The sequence below is a fragment of the Siphateles boraxobius genome, unplaced genomic scaffold (genome assembly GCF_051911475.1).
Source record: "Siphateles boraxobius isolate OS27281-9 unplaced genomic scaffold, OSU_SipBor_1 11, whole genome shotgun sequence".
NCBI classification, from domain to species: Eukaryota; Metazoa; Chordata; class Actinopteri; order Cypriniformes; family Leuciscidae; genus Siphateles; species Siphateles boraxobius.
This window is the reverse complement of record NW_027508711.1, coordinates 15,060,085-15,079,905: the sequence shown is the minus strand read 5'-3', so window position 1 is coordinate 15,079,905 and position 19,821 is coordinate 15,060,085. Positions and strand designations below refer to the sequence as shown.

General features: G+C 37.6%; 1 protein-coding gene across 1 annotated transcript in view; it reads left to right on the top strand.

Annotated features, from left to right (window-relative positions):
* kif4 (kinesin family member 4) overlaps positions 1-19,821 on the top strand; it is a 151,113-nt gene that overhangs the window by 57,438 nt on the left and 73,854 nt on the right. Inside the window, exons 9-14 of the mRNA XM_077197295.1 lie at positions 2,076-2,251; positions 2,366-2,427; positions 15,465-15,597; positions 15,970-16,028; positions 16,109-16,214; positions 19,509-19,613. Coding sequence (XP_077053410.1) covers positions 2,076-2,251; positions 2,366-2,427; positions 15,465-15,597; positions 15,970-16,028; positions 16,109-16,214; positions 19,509-19,613 — 641 coding nt within the window. The remainder of the gene's footprint in view (positions 1-2,075; positions 2,252-2,365; positions 2,428-15,464; positions 15,598-15,969; positions 16,029-16,108; positions 16,215-19,508; positions 19,614-19,821) is intronic.

Sequence of the window (19,821 nt, the reverse complement as noted above, 5' to 3'; positions counted from 1 at the left end):
TAGATAGATAGATAGATAGATATTAGGGGTGGAACGGTACACAGAAGTCACGGTTTTGTGTGACACAACCTGTCTCACGGTTTTGTTGTTGTTTTTTTAAGGCCTGAGTGCTTGTATAGGATTGGATAATTGTTGCACCACACCCACCTAGGCCAGTGGCCAATACCTTAAAGTTGGACTCTTTAAATTCTGTATATTGTTGCCATTGACTGTTTGACTCTGAAGAAGACGCATGTTAGGTACACACAGCTTTACAGAAAGACAGACTGCTATTGTATAGTAATTCAATTGTATATATTCTGTGGCTAATATATAAAATATCAAGTTGTCAATAGAGGAGAAAGGGTGCGAAATTTAAAAATACTACGGTTATTGTCACAATGTAATTTTAAGAGTTTTTCAGTCGAGAATGCAGTTGTTTAAAGCTCAAATCTGTGGTTTATTTATAAAGATAGCGCCTATTTAAAAATTTGATTAGCGTTTTCAGAGTTGTGAGATCCAGACGATCACCAGGCACTCAGCGCTCATGTACCCCACCTGGAACAGCCTTACCTCGGCTAGTCCTTCTGACGTTTGCCGGTTCTATACTAGTATATGAAACATAAGTTAAAAGACATTAATCAGTCATTATAACGTAAGGTCTTCTATAATGAAGTTATTTTGTCTGATTTGTAACTAGGCACTAAAGCGATTTACCCATAAAACGGGCTTTGAACCAATCGGATTGCTTGGGTCCTAAGCTGGGACCCAACACTTCACCACACCGGTGGTGCAAAAAGCCAGTGCAAAAGGCACAAAAACATTATAAAGCACCATAACGTTTACGTGCTATATATTATAAGTGTTCTGAAGCCGTTCTATAGTATAATGTGAGATAGAAATAAAAGTCATTAAATTCAAGATCATGTAAACTTTTCCCTCCGCTGCGGCTTTCAGTCATTCTTCATTCAGCATTCAAACAGTGCGTCGCGTTCGGTTACGACAGTCAACATGATGAAACTCTTCAAGTATTATACTTGATCTGTAGAGGTTATGGTTTCGCATAAAATTACTTTATCTTGCTGGAGTTTGTTGCTGTACCTTCATCACTTTCTACCAGGTGTCTGTTAGATCACAACACAGGAGTAGAGAGCACTATAATTGTGACCCTGGACCTCAAAACCAGTCACATTGGTATTTTTTTTTAAATTGAGATTTATACATCATATGAAAATAAATTAGCTTTCCGTTGATGTATGGTTTGTTAGGATATGAGAATATTTGGCCGAGATACAACTATTTGAAATTCTGGAATCTGAGGGTGCAAAAAAATCGAAACATTGAGAAAATCGCCTTTAAATTAGTCCATTTATGTTTGCGATTCTGCTGCATTCACTCACAAAAATAAATATTTTATATATTAACGGTGGGGAAATTTACAAAATATCTACATGGAAAGTGATCTTTACTTAATATCCTAATGATTTTTGGCATAAAAGAAAAATCAATTTTGACCCATACAATGTTTAGTTGGCTGTTGCCACAAATAACCTGTGTGACTTGTGACTGGTTTTGTGATCCAGGGTCACAATAGTTCTTCACGCGCACAGTAACTTATATTTAAAACGGTTCAAAGAAAAGGCTCAATAAACTATTGCATAGATAGATGCTGTATAATACACTACGCATCAATATGTCTTTCCTTTTTGCTTTGAACCGTTCAATTCGGACTCTGAAGAGCTGCGCGCTGTGACTTGTTTCAAGCGCTTATGTTATAGCGATCAGTGAGCCGAGAGCGCACATGTACGGTTTGTTTGCGCATCAATAATAATGGACTCGCGCATGCCTAATGTATGACTCCTGTATGTCACTGTAATCATCTTTACCTTCATTACAATAGTCATCCTTCAAAACTTCTTTAGCGACACTGGTTTTCTTTATCCAACTGAGAGATGTAGATTGCTTATTCTATGTTCATGGAGCAGTTGGGTGTATTTAGCCACTATTCAGTCTATATTTCACATCTAGCAACATTCCAACATTTAATAATTTTTTGGCTAGTTGGTCATGAAATGCTTTTCAAACCTTTTCCCCAGACTCCCTCGGCGGTAACAGCCACACCTTGATGATTGCGTGTGTCAGTCCAGCAGACTCCAACATTGAGGAGACCATCAACACATTGCGTTATGCGGACCGTGCCCGTAAAATCAAGAATAAGCCTGTTCTCAATGTTGACCCACGTGCACTAGAAATGAAGCGACTAAAACAGCAGGTACTTTGTCTAGTGTGTGTTCTCAGACAATTCACTCAGCATTTAATTTCAAATAACATATGTAGGTAATTATTCTAATTTCTATCTTACTTTCTTTCTTGTTTTTAAACACAGGTGCAAGATCTTCAGGTGATGCTGCTACATGCCCGTGGTGGTGTTGCATCTGTGCTGACTGGGTATGGCCTAAGATTTTTTTTGGGTAACACTTTACAGAAAAGTTCCATTGGTTAAAATTAGTTAACTTCATTATATAAGTTTTTTCATTGTTTGTTAGTTTATTAACTAAAGTATTCATTAATCTTAATTTGATTTTAATATTGTATTATTAAATGTGAAAAATAACAAGTTGTATATGTTGATATTATTTAACAGACCTGAGCTAATATGAACTAACATTGAACAGTTGTATTTTTATTCACTAATGATAACCAAGATTAATAAATACTGTTACAAATCTATTGCTCATTGTTAATATTAGTGAATGCATTAACTAATGTTACAGAGTGTCCGCGCGGTAGTAAAAAAAAAATCTACCAAATTTAAGGCCCTTGGAAGGTTGTAAAAGGTAACAAACGCAATTTGACTTGGTAGTAAATGTTTCATCACCACTTCAATATATGAGTTTCCATTTTTTTTGCTTAATATTTGAGTCTCCATGTTTTAACTTTATCTAGCATAGTTTAAAAATACGGTGCTAACAGGACCTGAGTGAGTCGGAGTTGATAGCAATGACGTAGAAGTAAACTAATGCCGCGTTCCAGGCAACCTGTAACCCGAGTTTTTCCAACCTTATATCCGTGAAAGTGCACTGGAACGGCAGTCAAACCCGTGACTTCCCACCCGTGAACTCGTACTAGATTGATGTACTCCCAGTTATGAGCTCTGACGTCACATAGCCCGCGAAACCATACAAAACAACAATGGCAGCCCCCCCTACACGGTGAGAATACACTTTAAGACAATATAGCTTTTCAGTCAAATTAATAATAATGATAACAATACACACACGATTATGTATTACAATTTTATGTGTCTCTGAAACAAGAATTATATGTAAGGAACCTAGGTATATGAAATATTAATAATCAATAATAACTTATGATTAATTATGAATATTTGGGTCAGTTAATTGGATTAACTTTACATGGCTAAATTAATATTACAATAAATTAATCAGTTCGTCCAACATTTCATTGAATTGAATGAAATTTGTTGACAAGTTGTCAACAACAATTCTTGAAGTTGTTGAACATTTAAGTCGTTGATGGTTCCGGCAGTGTCAAGTGGAAGTTGGTTGAGATTTCTCTTTCTCCAGGAACGCATGGCTGGTTTGTTCAAGGCCTGAGGCCCTGTTGAGGCCACGCCGAGCACCCAGGAGAAAGGAGGAAGTTGGAAGAGGGGGTGATTGGAGTTGTTGTTGGTTGGAGTCTTTGTTCCAAAACTCCTGAGATTGTCCTTGGTATTTGTGAGAGAGTCTTCTCTCTCCTGCCTAAGCCCATATCTGGTTGGATTGAGGCCTGCTGGGCCCTGGGGCCCCCGTGGAGGGGGAGGGGGTTCCCCAGTATCACCAGAACAGTGTTGCGGCTGGATGAAAGAACTAAGAGAGGCAAGTCACATGTGGAATGTCTCTAATAAAGCCTGGAAAAGATCCTCCCCTAAGGGTTGAACTCAACCAATCAGAAGTGGCTCTTAGTTTATTTACGGGTCTTTGTCCCTAGCGTGGTTATACCTTCATTAATGCTCAGATAGCTATAACACATCCACACTGCATTCTAGAAGAAGGTGATGTACATCAAAGTGTGAATCATTAAATGAGGATTAATTAGGTAGGAGGCATGATACAGGTGAGGTTACATTGATCGTTAGTTGGTTGTATACCAGGATACATCCCATAAAATATACCTAATAGTACACGAGACAGTAAACCATTTACACTGTTTCTTTGACAGTTTTATGCATGTTCATTTATAGATCAGTTAGTCTATGATTAATGCAGCAAAGTCTGTTTTAAAGAGGGTTTCTGTCTTCCATAGTCTCTCTCTTGTGCATGTGGCCACATTCCTCGGAGGTCGTAAAATCTCCTTACCATGCCCTGTAACATGATGCTGTTTCTACCCTTGTGTTCGTTCATTTGGGCTGTTAGTTTTGGAGTTTCATAAACCTTTGTATATAATGAATAATTAGTGTGTGTCTGATTGGTCCATACCCTACATATATATTGCGCTCAGGTAGTTTGGCGTTACTGGCCTGGAACACTACAAAGTCGTGAGTCGTGGTTTGAAGTCGTGATTTACGTGCTCAAAAACCTGCCTGGAACGCAGCGTTAACACTTGGCATTAACATGCGATCACCGTGATCCAATCAAGCAGATCGAATCTTTAGCCAATCAGGACATTGTGCGTTTACATTTGTTCACATTAAGTAGCCTCTTTATCTGGATAACCGATCGGATTTCGGTTTGCTGCATAAATTAGGTCTGTGAACCGACACCAGATTAAGAGGAAAGATGATACAAATTAAACAATGTCACAATTGCTTTCACTCACTCAGTTTACTTTCAATCTCCAGTAATTAGATCAAATAATTTTTTGAACGAAGGAATACTTCCAGAGTTGATCATACAAAAATAACTGGGTGATGATTTTAAAGTCACATCGATCATCTGTGTTTAAGCTTATAGCGTGCAATGACTATATTGACAGAAATGGGAGATTGATAAACATGCTGAAACAATAAAAACATTCAACATTAAAAAAAAAAAAAAAAGCATTACTCCTCTGGCAAAGCAGCGTGCTGCTCTTCATTAAGATCATGACTGACTGTGATTGTACAGGCGATCGACTCTGTGAAAAATGTGTGAAAAATGTCGCATAGTATATCATGTAAGTCTAAATAAACTGTTTTAAAGATTGATGTTTATTGTAAGGTTCAAATAAGTTTAAACTGCGTCTGGCCATTATTTTCTGACAGCCACGCGGGGATTTAAATTACGTCCACCTGTGAATGCAGACACGATGGCTGGATTGCGTTTACATTACACTGAGATCCGATCACAATGCGTCCTCGACTACCTCCGAACCACACGCTGATCGGATAACATTCCCATCAGATGTGCGTTTTACACTTGTCTTCTCAATGTGTATGTGGACAACATCCGGATACAGGTCCCATGTTAATGCCAAGTGTAAACGCAGCCAAATTCTCTGACTGTGTGAGTTCCGTGGTTGATAGCCTATCAGCGACGCCAACAACATTTACCGCCTTTTTACCTCAGTTGATAATAGCATTCTCTGATATTAGCCACTTGCTTCTAGGGCAGGACGATTTTGGCTAAAATCATAATCGCGATTAATCGAACAAGTTACCTCGATTACGATTATTGAACGATTATTCAAAAAAAATTCTTTCTCATGTGTCACTGGCAAGGCTTATACTGTAAATGTTCACGGTTATTTTTTTTAATGAAAGAATGCATACTTCTATCTTTGTGATTCTAAAATAAGGAAACGCACAGATAGCTTTTAATGCTTACTTATTAAATATTTCACACAATTGAATCAAACAAAGCATACAATGCTTGAAATAAAAACGTCTTATAAAAAAGTGATTAAGTTTTAATGCAAAAAGAAAGTTTCCTAAAAATGTAGAAAATAGTTATTTTTGTAAACAAAATAAATTATTGTAAATATTACCATCTTAAAAGTAAAAAATAACTTATATAAAACTATTCCTTTTCATATTGTGTAGCATTTGTAAATGCTTGTGTTATCGAAACCTGCTTTGTGCAGTGGAGGCACTTGTTGCTGGGCGTTTGTCAGTCTCTCTCTTTTTTCGCGTGTTTCTTTGGTACAAGCGGCTCCTGTTGCTGAGTTGACTCAGTGTTTAAGTTCCCTTTCACACAGAGATTCCGGAAAATACACGGATAAAGTGGCCCGGGGTTTCACTTTGGTTCATTCACACTGCCAGTGATTTTCCGGAATCGAGAGTGCGTTCACACAGACACACACAACCCGCAAAGACACGTGACATGTCCCAGCGGCGTCTATAGTTTGCTTATGAGCTGCGATTTCTCTCGAGAAACCACGCTTGTGCATTTTTTTTTCTCTGATTCGATCATAAACTAGCGCTTTACGAACCGTTTCACGCTGGCGAACGATCCCGGCTTAGCGCCATCATTACGACACGGCATTCATTACGGCTTTTGTTCACACAGCGCGCGTTCCGGGACTGAACACGGCAATGTTACTATGTCCCCAACCTGGCATCAATCCCGGGTCGTGTTTGCGTTCACACAGAAGGTGTTTGTTCTGGCAATTTCCCGGGATCAACGCGCTGTGTGAAAGGGGCTCATGTTGCTTCAATGTCGCAGACTGGACGGGGCGGAGTTACGTGACTACACACGCGGTAATATGTTTTAAGGGGAAAGTACATTAACACACAGTTGGCGGAAATATTAATAGGATTAAAAAAACCGACATGGTAAAATTACGTCGGCTCTGAATTTCGGTTTCGATTATTTTTCAATTAATCATCCAGCCCTACTTGCTTCTATTTTCTACCTAACTTACAGTGTGAAATGGGGAAATGTAAGTTTTCGCAAACCTGGGTTGACGACCCGTCATTTAAAGACCGGCTTAAGCCCGTCATGGGGAGTGACCGGGATAGTTTCTATCATTTTGGGATAGTAACCTTAATTCACTGCTTAAGTCTAGATGTTTGAGAATGTGTGTTTGTGGGTAAGTGTGTGTGATGTGACGCGCTTTATTATTAATCTTTATTAATGTTTATGGTTAAGTAAGGCTGGGTAAAAAAAATCTAGATTTCTCAATATTGCTCGATTCTCATTTTTACGAACCAATATCGATTCTTACATCTCAAGAATGTTTCAAATTACGTCCATTTTAGGCTATTCCGAAATTCAAAAACACACCGTTTTGGCGCTGTGGCGTGAGATCGCTCTGGCGCAGCTCAAGAGAAGCAGCAGCGCGGAGCGCACATGATCTTCACTTCCGCCTTAATACCAGTTACAGCGCAAAATAAACATGAATGAGCATCTAAAAGTGAGTTAAAAGATAGAGAACCACTTATTGAAATCTGTATCATGTCACATGAAATCGCTCTATCAGTGTTTCAACCGTGGAAAGACTTCAGTTAAACACCTTGTAAACAATGTCATGTAACGTCACATTTACCTCAGAAAAAACATATGTGACCATAAACTCGTTAGTCGGATAGAAAAATTAACTCTAGAGTGGAGAATTTTGCTAAATATATGCACCTTATTATATATTCATTATAATTTTAATGTTCTTCAATATTTAATACATGTTTAAATAAATCATGACAGCCACCATTAAAATGTTTATAATTCATATTACTTATTATAAAAATAAATAAGTGTAATGTAAGTGTTTGTATAGCTACAAATCAGTAAATTTTTACCTTCAATATTCTAGTAGGCGAATGAACTGACTCCATAGTTTACAGCATTAGATAAGATATGTTTTCCTTTTGATAATTTGCCATGTATTGTACCTGATATCCAAAACAATCAGTATTGAATCGAATCGAATTGCAACCCTGTGAATCAAAATCGAATCAAATTGTGAAATTTGTATCAATACCCAGCCCTATTGTTACGTGTCATTTGTTTTTAAGAAGTGCCAAGGTGGTTATTCACCTTATTAGGGGTAAGGGCTATGGTTAGGATAACTCGAGGGCTAGGGTTAAGATAAGGACAACTGAAACTCAACTGGACACTACAAAAAAAAAACATAATTGACAATGACAATACTTAATGATCACAATTAAACATTAGTATACCTAATATGTATGATGGGTGTGACAGTGTCACACTTATACCTTATAATAAGTAGTAAGTGGTGCTTTGCATACCCCTCCCACACCCCCCAAAAATGGCTGCTGCTTGATGTCGTGTTGGTAGTAAAATATGTTCTGGAGGTCGTAAAAAAAAGGTAGTAAATTAATCTCTATGATTTCATGCATATACCCTGTGTTACCTAATGGGGCCTTATTGTGAAGCATTACTGACTTTTCATTTTTATTTAGCAGTCTTGTAAGAGGGTTTATTTAAGGGTCTTCTATTACGTTTGTTTTTCTTTTTTTTCTTTCATTTTCTGCCTTAAGTGTATGGGCATCAGAGGGAGCCTATAAATTGCAGAGATTGCAAACTTGGCTAGACGTTCCCAAATGTGCACCACTACACAGATGTCAGACACTGGATCAAAATTGTTGCTTCCTCTAAACATACCTTCTGATTTATAGAAATTTTTTTTTTTTGATGCAGTCCGTAACTTTTTTTGGGTTAAAAATTATCCAAAATCACTTTTTGAGCAAGTACATAACCAGCTAGTGTTTAAAACTGTCTGCTTGCCTTAGCTCAATTCAAACTGATAAGCTTGTCATAATGTTTTTAATTCTAGTGGTACTGGTAGATTTCCGTAGGAAATTCGAGCATGTCTTTGTGTCATTACATCACATCTGTACACATAAAGGTGTCTCGGCTAGTAGGCTATATTGCGTGAGGATGTTGGAGGTGGAGACTTATTTATTTATTTTTCCCAAAAAGCAGAATCTGTTATTCCGAATGACAGTATCCACACCGGCGTGGTGACTGACAGTAGCACCCAAAAATTTAAATTCTGTCATTAATTAAATTTCCTTCGTTCATGTTGTAAACACAGTGCAGTACTTCAAAACCTTAAGGTTGAACCACTGTAGTCACATAGACTATTTTAACGATGTCTTTACTACCTTTCTGGGCCTTTAAAGAGGCAATGATGTTGCAAAGACATCGTTAAAATAGTCTGCGTGACTACGGCGGTTTAACCTTAAGGTTTTGAAGTACTGCACTGCGTTTACAACATGAACGAAAGAAATTTAATTAATGACAGAATTAAAATTTTTGGGTGAACTAACCCATTAAAGGGTAATTCTGTCAGTAATTACTCACCCTCATGTTGTTCCAACCCCGTAAGACTTTCGTTCATCTTCGGAACACAAATTAAGATATTTTTGATTAAATGTGAGAGCTGGATCACTCCTCCATTCTAGTCCATAGGCTTCTTGAGGGATTGAAACTGGTTCCCCGAAAAAGTTATTAAAGACATCATTAAAATAGTCCAAGTGACTACAGTGGCTCAATCTTAAGTTTATCAAGCAACGAGAATACTTTTTTTGGCGCAATAAAAATAAAAATAATGACTTTATTTCAACTATTATTCATTTCCTTCTCGATGGGCCTCAAGTCAGTTGACATAGTGTGATAGCGTAGTCCAGGGGTCTCAAACCTTTTTTCATTTGAGAGCTACTTTTTTAAAAAGATAGTGGCCGAGAGCTACTCATACAATGCTTAAATCTCTTAAATAATGTCTCATAACTCTCATATTAACAACTATTTAAACTGTTTTAGACCTAAAAGAGTTTTTTAGGCCTATATACGCTCACCTAAAGGATTATTAGGAACACCTGTTCAATTTCTCATTAATGCAATTATCTAATCAACCAATCACATGGCAGTTGCTTCAATGCATGTAGGGGTGTGGTCCTGGTCAAGACAATCAATTTAAGCAATTTTGATTTAACTGGGATTTTCACGCACAACCATTTCTAGGGTTTACAAAGAATGGTGTGAAAAGGGAAAAACATCCACTATGCGGCAGTCCTGTTGATGCTAGAGGTCAGAGGAGAATGGGCCGACTGATTCCAGCTGATAGAAGAGCAACTTTGACTGAAATAACCACTCGTTACAACCGAGGTATGCAGCAAAGCATTTGTGAAGCCACAACACGCACAACCTTGAGGCGGATGGGCTACCACAGCAGAAGACCCCACCGGGTACCACTAATCTCCACTACAAATAGGAAAAAGAGGCTACAATTTGCAAGAGCTCTCCAAAATTGGACAGTTGAAGACTGGAAAAATGTTGCCTGGTCTGATGAGTCTTGATTTCTGTTGAGACATTCAGATGGTAGAGTCAGAATTTGGCGTAAACAGAATGAGAACATGGATCCATCATGCTTTGTTACCACTGTGCAGGCTGGTGGTGGTGGTGGTGTAATGGTGTGGGGGATGTTTTCTTGGCACACTTTAGGCCCCTCAGTGCCAATTGGGCATGGTTTAAATGCCACGGCCTACCTGAGCATTGTTTCCGACCATGTCCATCCCTTTATGGCCACCATGTACCCATCCTCTTATTGCTACTTCCAGCAGGATAATACACAATGTCATACAGCTCGAATCATTTCAAATTGGTTTCTTGAACATGACAAGGAGTTCACTGTACTAAAATGGCCTCCACAGTCACCAGATCTCAACCCAATAGAGCATCTTTGGGATGTGGTGGAACGGAAGCTTCGTGCCCTGGATGTGCATCCCACAAATCTCCATCAACTGCAAGATGCTATCCTATCAATATGGGCCAACATTTCTAAAGAATGCTTTCAGCACCTTGTTGAATCAATGCCACGTAAAATTAAGGCAGTTCTGAAGGCGAAAGGGGGTCAAACACAGTATTAGTATGGTGTTCCTAATAATCCTTTAGGTGGGTGTATGTCACCCTTTAATATCAGAGAAAAGAACAGAAAATTTAATTTCATGATTATAGTGAACAAAATAGCCACGGTTATCACAGAATCCTGTTCAAAAAGTACTAATACTACAAAATAAAATAAATTCAACAAGTTTTATGTCGAAAACCAGCAAATGATAAATATAAGTAGCATTAATATGCACTTTTTGTTAACATAAACAGTAAAATAACAACATTAATTGTAAATTAATTGTAGTTCCTAATTAATTTAATAACAATACTAGTTTAATAATTATTTAATAGATTAATGGTAAAACGAGCCAATCATCGTATTGATATCGTCAAATGTATCTGACATCTGCGATATCTCAGACTAACATCGATACACGATACTATCGTCTATCGGCACAACCCTATTAGCTGGTGATGTTACATTACATGCATAGCCCATGCCTGTGCTAAAGTTGAGTTGCATATATGGCCAAGTCAAAAGAGCTCTCACAAAAGCTATAGAGAACAAGTTGTTTTATTACATTAGAGTACAAGTCTATGGCTACAAGATGATTTCCATAACACTAACATTTGGATACACCTGTAGAGTTCTGGAAGAATGTTTTATGGAGTGATGTGCCAAACTGGAACATTTTGGAGTCATGAATCAGCGGTATGTCTGTTGCAAAAAAGGCAAAGCTTATGAGCAAATGAACACCATCTCTAGTCTATGGTCAAACATGGGGGCGGTCCAGTCTTGTTATGGGTTTGCTTTGCTGTTGCAGGAAGTGGAAATCTTGAAGGACTATGAAGGACATCATTAATTCTTTGCACTGAAGGCATCAAAATCTTTGCCAAAATGGGTTGATACCTCAGCGACTGAAGCATGATGATCAATGAAGTTTCCTGCAGGACAGTCATCCTAAAGTATACATCCAAATCTACTTAAGCTTGGTCCAAGGATCAGTCGAAGAATAAGTGGCCTGTACAGTCTTCAGATTTAAAGATCATTGACTATTTTGTGGAAAGCAGTGGTATCGTGAAAACCAAAGATTACCAGTGTTATGGAAGCTTTTTCTAGCGTGGAATAGGCTAAGATTGCAGTAGGGAGGTGACAGAATCTTCAAAGTCCTTACAGGCATCGATTATTGGAGGTTATAAAGAATAAAAGATTCTTGGTGAGATTAACTTGGTTGGTTGAATATTCAACTTTACATTCTCAGAATCACTCAAATGTGTTTTAATAAACTTTCTATATTAGTTTACTGATGCCTTTGTTGAATTTTCAATCCCTGCTGTAAACTATACATTAAATCCTTTCACTTGGAACATTACTATAATAAAAATGGTGAGGATTAACAAAAGAGCCCAAACTATTACATTAAATTTCTATTAATATTTAGATATGATTAACAATCAGATAATATGAACGCAAATATTTAAATTCCACAAGGCAGTTGAAATATCACATTTCTAATGATATAATTGTTTTTTCTAGGTCTGGGTTAACCAATAATATTGAATCGATTTTAACCAATATTGATTTTTAAATCCCAAGATCTTTATAGCCTATGCTGTTTTCTGTTGACTCGTTAATACAACTTCATTAACTGTTATTTGTAGTGCTCCTCTCATCCAATTATTCCAATAATTGCAATTAGCTTTGTCTGTTTTACTTTTAAGGAACGTATGAACATACATACATGCATATATATATATATATATATATATATATATATATATACAGATATACAGATACAGGTCCTTCTCAAAAAATTTGCATATTGTGATAAAGTTCATTATTTTCCATAATGAACAAGCCACTTTTGAACCAGAAACAGCGGCAGAAGCGCCTGACCTGGGCTACAGAGAAGCAGCACTGGACTGTTGCTCAGTGGTCCAAAGTACTTTTTTCGGCTGAAAGCAAATTTTGCATGTCATTCGGAAATCAAGGTGCCAGAGTCTGGAGGAAGACTGGGGAGAAGGAAATGCCAAAATGCCTGAAGTCCAGTGCTGCTTCTCTGTAGCCCAGGTCAGGCGCTTCTGCCGCTGTTTCTGGTTCAACAGTGGCTTGACCTGGGGAATGCGGCACCTGTAGCCCATTTCCTGCACACGCCTGTGCACGGTGGCTCTGGATGTTTCTACTCCAGACTAGGCTTGGGCGGTATCCAAATTTTGATACCGTCAAACCTCCTCCCTATTTTACCGGGGTATACGGTATTACCGTGACTAATTAAAAATTATGACATAAGGCTCAGACAGCGTCACCAAACTGTTGGCTTGTGTCTACACCGTTCAGAAACTGAATACCAGATCGGGCATAAAAAACACAAAAAAAAAAATCAAGGCCAACCCGTGCACGCTGTGTCTGATCCCTGTTGACGGCATTAAATGTAATATGAGCCGGAGCCCTATTTAGACTCGACTATTTTTAATACGTGGGCCGTTATAATATGGTGGCGCCAAATAATTGTTTAACCCAGATGCTGAGGGGGTGGTAGATATAAATACTATTTATAAATGAGCAAAAAAGGGACAATTAATAATATTTAATTATTTTAATTATGACAATTGTATTCATTTTATTAATTCATTTAAATTAAATTAACAAGCAACAAGCAACAAGTGCATTTGTAAATCCGGTGACATGCGTCCATTGATTTTTATTAATAGCTAGGCTACAACTTTTCTGTCAGTGCTGCAAAGATTAAGCTGACGATCGCCATCACCTAGTGAAAGCGCATATATAGAGAGAAATGCAAATCATGGATTACATAATCAGAAGGTATAGGCTAGCCTTTTTCTTTTCCTTTTGAATTGTTTCGTTTAAAGAAATTGACGATTGATATCTCCGCAGTGAACGCGCGTCCTATAGAGAGAAATGCACATCATGGATTAATCAGAGAGTATGCTGCCTATATTTCTTTTCCTTTTGAATTGTTTAGTTTAAAGACATTGATGAATCGCCATCTCCATAGTGAACGATAGAGAGAAATGCACATCATGGATTACATAATCAGAGAGTAGGCTAGCCTATTTCTTTTCGTTTGGAATAGTTTCGTTTAATTTGATGATCGCCATTTCCGTATGAACGCGCATAGAGAGAAATGCACATCATGGATTAAATAATCAGCGAGTGGCCTATTTCTTTTCGTTTTGAATTGTTTCGTTTAATGAAATTTCAAGCTTTATTTAGATATCTGTCATGTCTGTGAGACATACACTGAGTTTCGGTTAATTTATAATGAGATTTCAATGCAAGTGACCGCGGCGCGCCAGCGCATGATCAAGTCATGATTATGTTGTCTGATATATTTGATTCTTATTTATTATTGGTTGATAAAAAAAAAAATTAAAATTAGGATACAATTTATACAAAACGAAATTCACTTTAAAGAAAGGCCTTTTACAAAATGAAACTTAATTAATTGGTCAATGTCTGACTCCCGATGCATCCCATCTTACTAGTGCTCTTCAGTTTTCATTATCAACGTAAAAAAAATAACATTATAATATTTTAACAAATATAAACTAATGCGCTTATTTAATGAACTCGGGGCAAAATGCATCCTCGCAGCAGTGAGTGGGTGGTTGTTTCGGAGATGCGACATTAGTTTAGAGGTGTTTCCATCTCTCGCATCACCTTTTTTATTACAACATTTACAAATTGCCTCGTCAGTATTTACCGCCTCTCCCTTCTCTCTCTCTCTCTTTCTCCTCCACACTGTCACTTGATGACAACTACATAAGCATTTTTAGGCATTGAATAAATTATATTTATTTATTATATATAAGTGCCGGTAATGACGGTATTGAAACTGATACCGTTGCTATTTTAAGACCCCGCGGTATACGATATTACCGAAATACCGCCCAACCCTACTCCAGACTCAGTCCACTGCTTCCGCAGGTCCCCCAAGGTCTGAAATCGGTCCTTCTCCACAATCTTCCTCAGGGTCACATCTTCTCGTTGTGCAGCGTCGTTTTGCCACACTTTTTCCTTCCCACAGACTTCCCACTGAGGTGCCTTGATACAGCACTCTGGGAACAGCCTATTTGTTCAGAAATTTCTTTCTGTGTCTTACCCTCTTGCTTGAGGGTGTCAATGATGTCCTTCTGGACAGCAGTCAGGTCGGCAGTCTTACCCATGATTGCGGTTTTGAGTAATGAAACAGGCTGGGAGTTTTTAAAAGCCTCAGGAATCTTTTGCAGGTGTTTACAGTTAATTAGTTGATACAGATGATTAGGTTAATAGCTCGTTTAGAGACCCTTTTCATGATATGCTAATTGTTTGAGATAGGAATTTTGGGTTTTCATGAGCTGTATGCCAAATCATCAGTATTAAAACAAAAGACCTGAAATATTTCAGTTGGTGTGCAATGAATCTAAAATATAGGAAAGTTTAATTTTTATCATTACATTATGGAAAATAATGAACTTTATCACAATATGCTAATTTTTTGAGAAGGACCTGTATATAATAGAATATATTTTTATTTATTTTTTGCTTAATGAAGTCTTCATTATTCAACATATCATACCATTTCATCGCTTACATTTAAGCATAAGAATTGAAGTAGAAACAATTGTAATTAAATATAAAAACTGCTTTATGTGCTCGGTTTTTGTGTTAATATTATATCTAAATCTAAAGATGAGTTTGATTTGTAGGTCTGAGCCAGCAGGGAATGTGTCAAATATCCTGGAGCAGAATCGCTGTCTGCAAGATGAAAACAGCAAGCTGAGTCGAGAGCTGAGTGAGGCCGTGGGACAAACTGCTCTTATGTTTGAAAGGATCATCATGGTGAGGATCATCATCCTTTAGCTGTGTAGTTCAGAGAATGTTAGTTTTATTCATGCAGCACAGAGCAACAAATTGTGGTGTGATAAAATTATAATGGTTGTCACTGTTTTTGTGACAGGTTTCATCTTAACAGAACTTAATGTTTAATATTGAGAACGACCAATGTCCTGCAGTTTACTCATAAAATAAAAAAAGGGTAAATGACTAAATAGATTAATGACTTGCAAAAACATTTATGGCCAGCACATTTTCTCAGTTTACCCACCACTGGCATGTCGATCCAGGAAGCTTTGGCAAATTTGCCTGACTTTACTCTTAACCATTCATCTTGAAATTTTGTGCATTCATTTAATAATTTAATTGTTCTTTTAGACAGAGCAGACAAATGAGAAACTGCAAAAAAAGCTAGAGGAGTTGAGGCAGCACTCCGCGTAAGTATCAATGTCTTGCCGATCTGTGAACCAATGAGGTTAAAAAATGTGTTCAGTAATTTGAATGTTTCTAATTCCAGGTGTAAGGTGGACCTAAAGAAGGTGGTCGAGACTCTGGAAGACCAGGAACTGAAGGAGAATATGGAAGTGATCCAGAACCTTCAACAGCTCATCCTAGATCTGCAGGTATTGACTGGAAATTTACCTTTGTGGTGGAAACTTTTAGTGGAGAATGTATTGTTTTCTTTAAAAGAGTGGAAATGGGACATCTCTCTTGCTTTGTTTCTCTGCAGCGGCTTATCAGATTTACTTGGGTGGTCTTTAATACCTAATATAATTTGTCACCCAAGTAAAGTATATGTGTGGGGAAACACTTGATGTATGCCATCCTCAAAGTGGTACATGGCTCAGTGCTAAGCATCTCCCAGTGGTACAGATTTTTACTCAACTTGCAAAAGTTTTACTGTCTCCACCACAGTAGGGGTGTGAACCTACACTGGTCTCGCAGTTCGGTTCGATTACGATTATGTCATCGATTCAGTTCAATTTGATATCGCGATGCACTGCATCCTCAATTTTCAATTTTACTTCAATAGTGATTTGTTTGTGTGCGTGTTCGCCTCTTCGGGAAGTCGCAGTGACAGAAACAGTGACATTCCAGTTTAAGTTTCAAGGGAGTAAAGCCTGTTTATGCCATTAAGAAAATGAAATTCTGTCAAATCAATTTTGTTTTAAAGAAATGTTCATTTAAAAGCAGTGCTCATTCATCAGTGTATAATGTTACCCTAGAGAGTGCGCATCAACCGTCGCCGAGTCTGCTGTTGTAGGTGACGATCATCCATTTATAATCACGCTTAACAACACAGAATAATTGTAATTTGATCATTTGGTGCGGATACTTAAATCAGAGAAAATTATTGGGGCGGGTGGACGATTTTTGGCTGTGGATTCGGGTGACTGTGTAGCTCATCCGCTTACTCTACAGTAATCAGACTTCCAGGCATTCAAGCATTTTTAATTACTCGCATCTCGCCTCCATCTGCCATTGTATGCTACCGCGACAAAGCACATAAATGACATTAGAAAAGTGTCAGTACATCATAATCGGTTATGGTCTATTACTGAACCGATACCGAATCGTCCTCGTCTGCATCGTAGAAATGATTAATTTCGACACCCCTGCACCACAGCATGTCTGCATGATTGCCAGGTTGACCAGATGAAGTAAAACAGTGGGCAGAAAATCTATCCTTCTAAAAAAAAAAAAAAGTAAAAAAAAGCTCCATTTGGGGCATTTAAGCTTTTGACATCTGGCAACCCTGAGCAGGAAAGATAGTGAAGGCTTGTTTCAAATTCAAGATAATGTAAATGATGAACAAACAAAATTTAAAAAGCAGAAATCGTTATGATTGAAATCTGATTAATAGTGTAGCCCTAGTTAAAACATGGTTCAAAAGATAATCTACATTCTAGTTTTGTCTAAACATTTTTAAAATATAAAGAAATGCAGACAGATCTGGTTGGTTTCCAACCCCATGCACACCTTGGCAATAGAATTGCCATTGGCTAGTAAATGTTTAAAGTTAACTAAAATCTGATCTAATATTATCTAACTCCGTGCTAAGCATCTCAGTGCTAAGTATATATACGTCCAAAGAAGTAAACTGGTTAATGTGGTCGAGGTTACGGTGAAAGTTGAGCATGAAGGCAGAGTGAAAGATAACTGGAAAAAGTAGTGCTCAGAAGGATGTAGTTGAGAAACAAGATGGTTATCAGTGGTACAGTGACATGTAAGGATGAGGTTTAGCTCTGTCTGCTGTGTGTCACAGGAGTGCTGACTTAAGCATCTTAAGTTAGATTAAATAGAGTATTTAAACATTTCAACGACACTTAAACAGACTCCAAAGATTTTACCCGTTGATCGCTGAATGTGTTATGATTGGTTGGAAAAGTGTTACTCATTGCGCGGCTCGCCAAGCTTTCATTTGTGGCTCGCATGGCGGTAAATAATACAGTGATATGATCAAGTAGTCACTACAGATATTTCATAAAAACATTTAAAAAGAAGTAGGACTATAACATAACCCATTAAAAACTCAAAGTGTCAGCTCTATTTTCAAATAATTTTGATCGGATTGAAATGGGTGGTTTATCGAGAGAACATGTTCACTTGATCGATAGAAAACCGAACCTGAAAGGACGCCGTCCGTCGCGCTGAACGCGCTGTTCTTCTGATGAATAAAGTGTCGTATAAACGAGTGTCACGTCGTTCTATAATTCTCCTTTCACTCAGTATCTGTGAAGTGAAGCAGGACAACGGCTCACCAGTCCTTGTTTCAGATTCTCATCCACAGACGACTGATTTTGGGCATTTTTACTGCGTGATCAATACAAACAGCACGGCATAACGGTTCATCATAGTCTCTAAAATTATGACCAGAATTTTATATTAAGTCTGCTGTTTAAAACAAATAACCAATGTAGGAAAATGATTATTACGCGACAACAGCGGGAAACTTTATATTTGTGCAGTGTGCGAATGTCAAAAAACCTATTCCCAATTTGAATCTTTTGACTTATAAACGTGCACATCACCCCGATCATGCATCATATCACGATGTTAAGCATTCATGTAAACTACAATACATTCAAATTAATCAATCACAATGAATTCAGACCGATTGAAACAAAAGTTGTGCATGTAAACATATCCAGTCCCTGCGGAGTTGCCAGTTATGGCGGTATTTCCAGCTCTTAACACCGCATGTGCTCTTGGATGATTAGATACATGAGGGGCTAATGTAGAAAAAAATACCTTTTGGGATGACATTCTGGGATGAATCTATTCTGGAAATCCTGATTTTTTTTGTCATTAAGGGAAATCATCTTGTCTCAGTTACAAATTTGACTGGTAAATCATAAAAAAAAAATATTTATTGCATTGCATATTGAATGTTCAGGGGTGACATATTAATAAACAGACATGGTATTTATGACTGGATGTAACTTTTTATACTTTCCTGTAAAAATGGCTCTCCTACTGACTTTGTCCTATCAGTGCGGCTCTCATGAAAAAAATAGTGAAGACCACTGCATGAGGGGCTAATGTAGAAAAAAATAACTTTTGGGATGACATTCTGGGATGAATCTATTCTGGAAATCCTGATTTTTTTTTGTCATTAAGGGAAATCATCTTGTCTCAGTTACAAATTTGACTGGTAAATCATAAAAAAAAAAATTATTTATTGCATTGCATATTGATTGTTCAGGGGTGACATATTAATAAACAGACATGGTATTTATGACTGGATGTAACTTTTTATACTTTCCTGTAAAAATGGCTCTCCTACTGACTTTGTCCTATCAGTGCGGATCTCATGAAAAAAATAGTGAAGACCACTGGGTTGGAAGGATGTTTTCATTATTATCAGTTTACAGTGATTTGAAATTACAATAAAACCAAATGACCTGGTCCAACAGAGCGAGAGCATGGGAATTGCTGCCACCATTGATGCCATGACTTCAGGCAGTGCTTCATCTGTGGAGTGTTCCAGTCCTGGCTGTTCTGATACTGGCCCACCAGTGGTATGTATTTTTAAGTCTGTGGTTCTCTGTGGGACCCACCACTCTGCACATTTTGGCTAAATTCAGACTGCAGGCAAATCTGATTTATTTATTTTTTTCCTCAAATCAGATCTTTTCAGGAAGACTGTCCACCACACTATTAATTGCAAGTGATCAAATAAGATTTGTGTCCAGACAAAACCAAGCTATCTGCGTGGGTTTCTTTGGT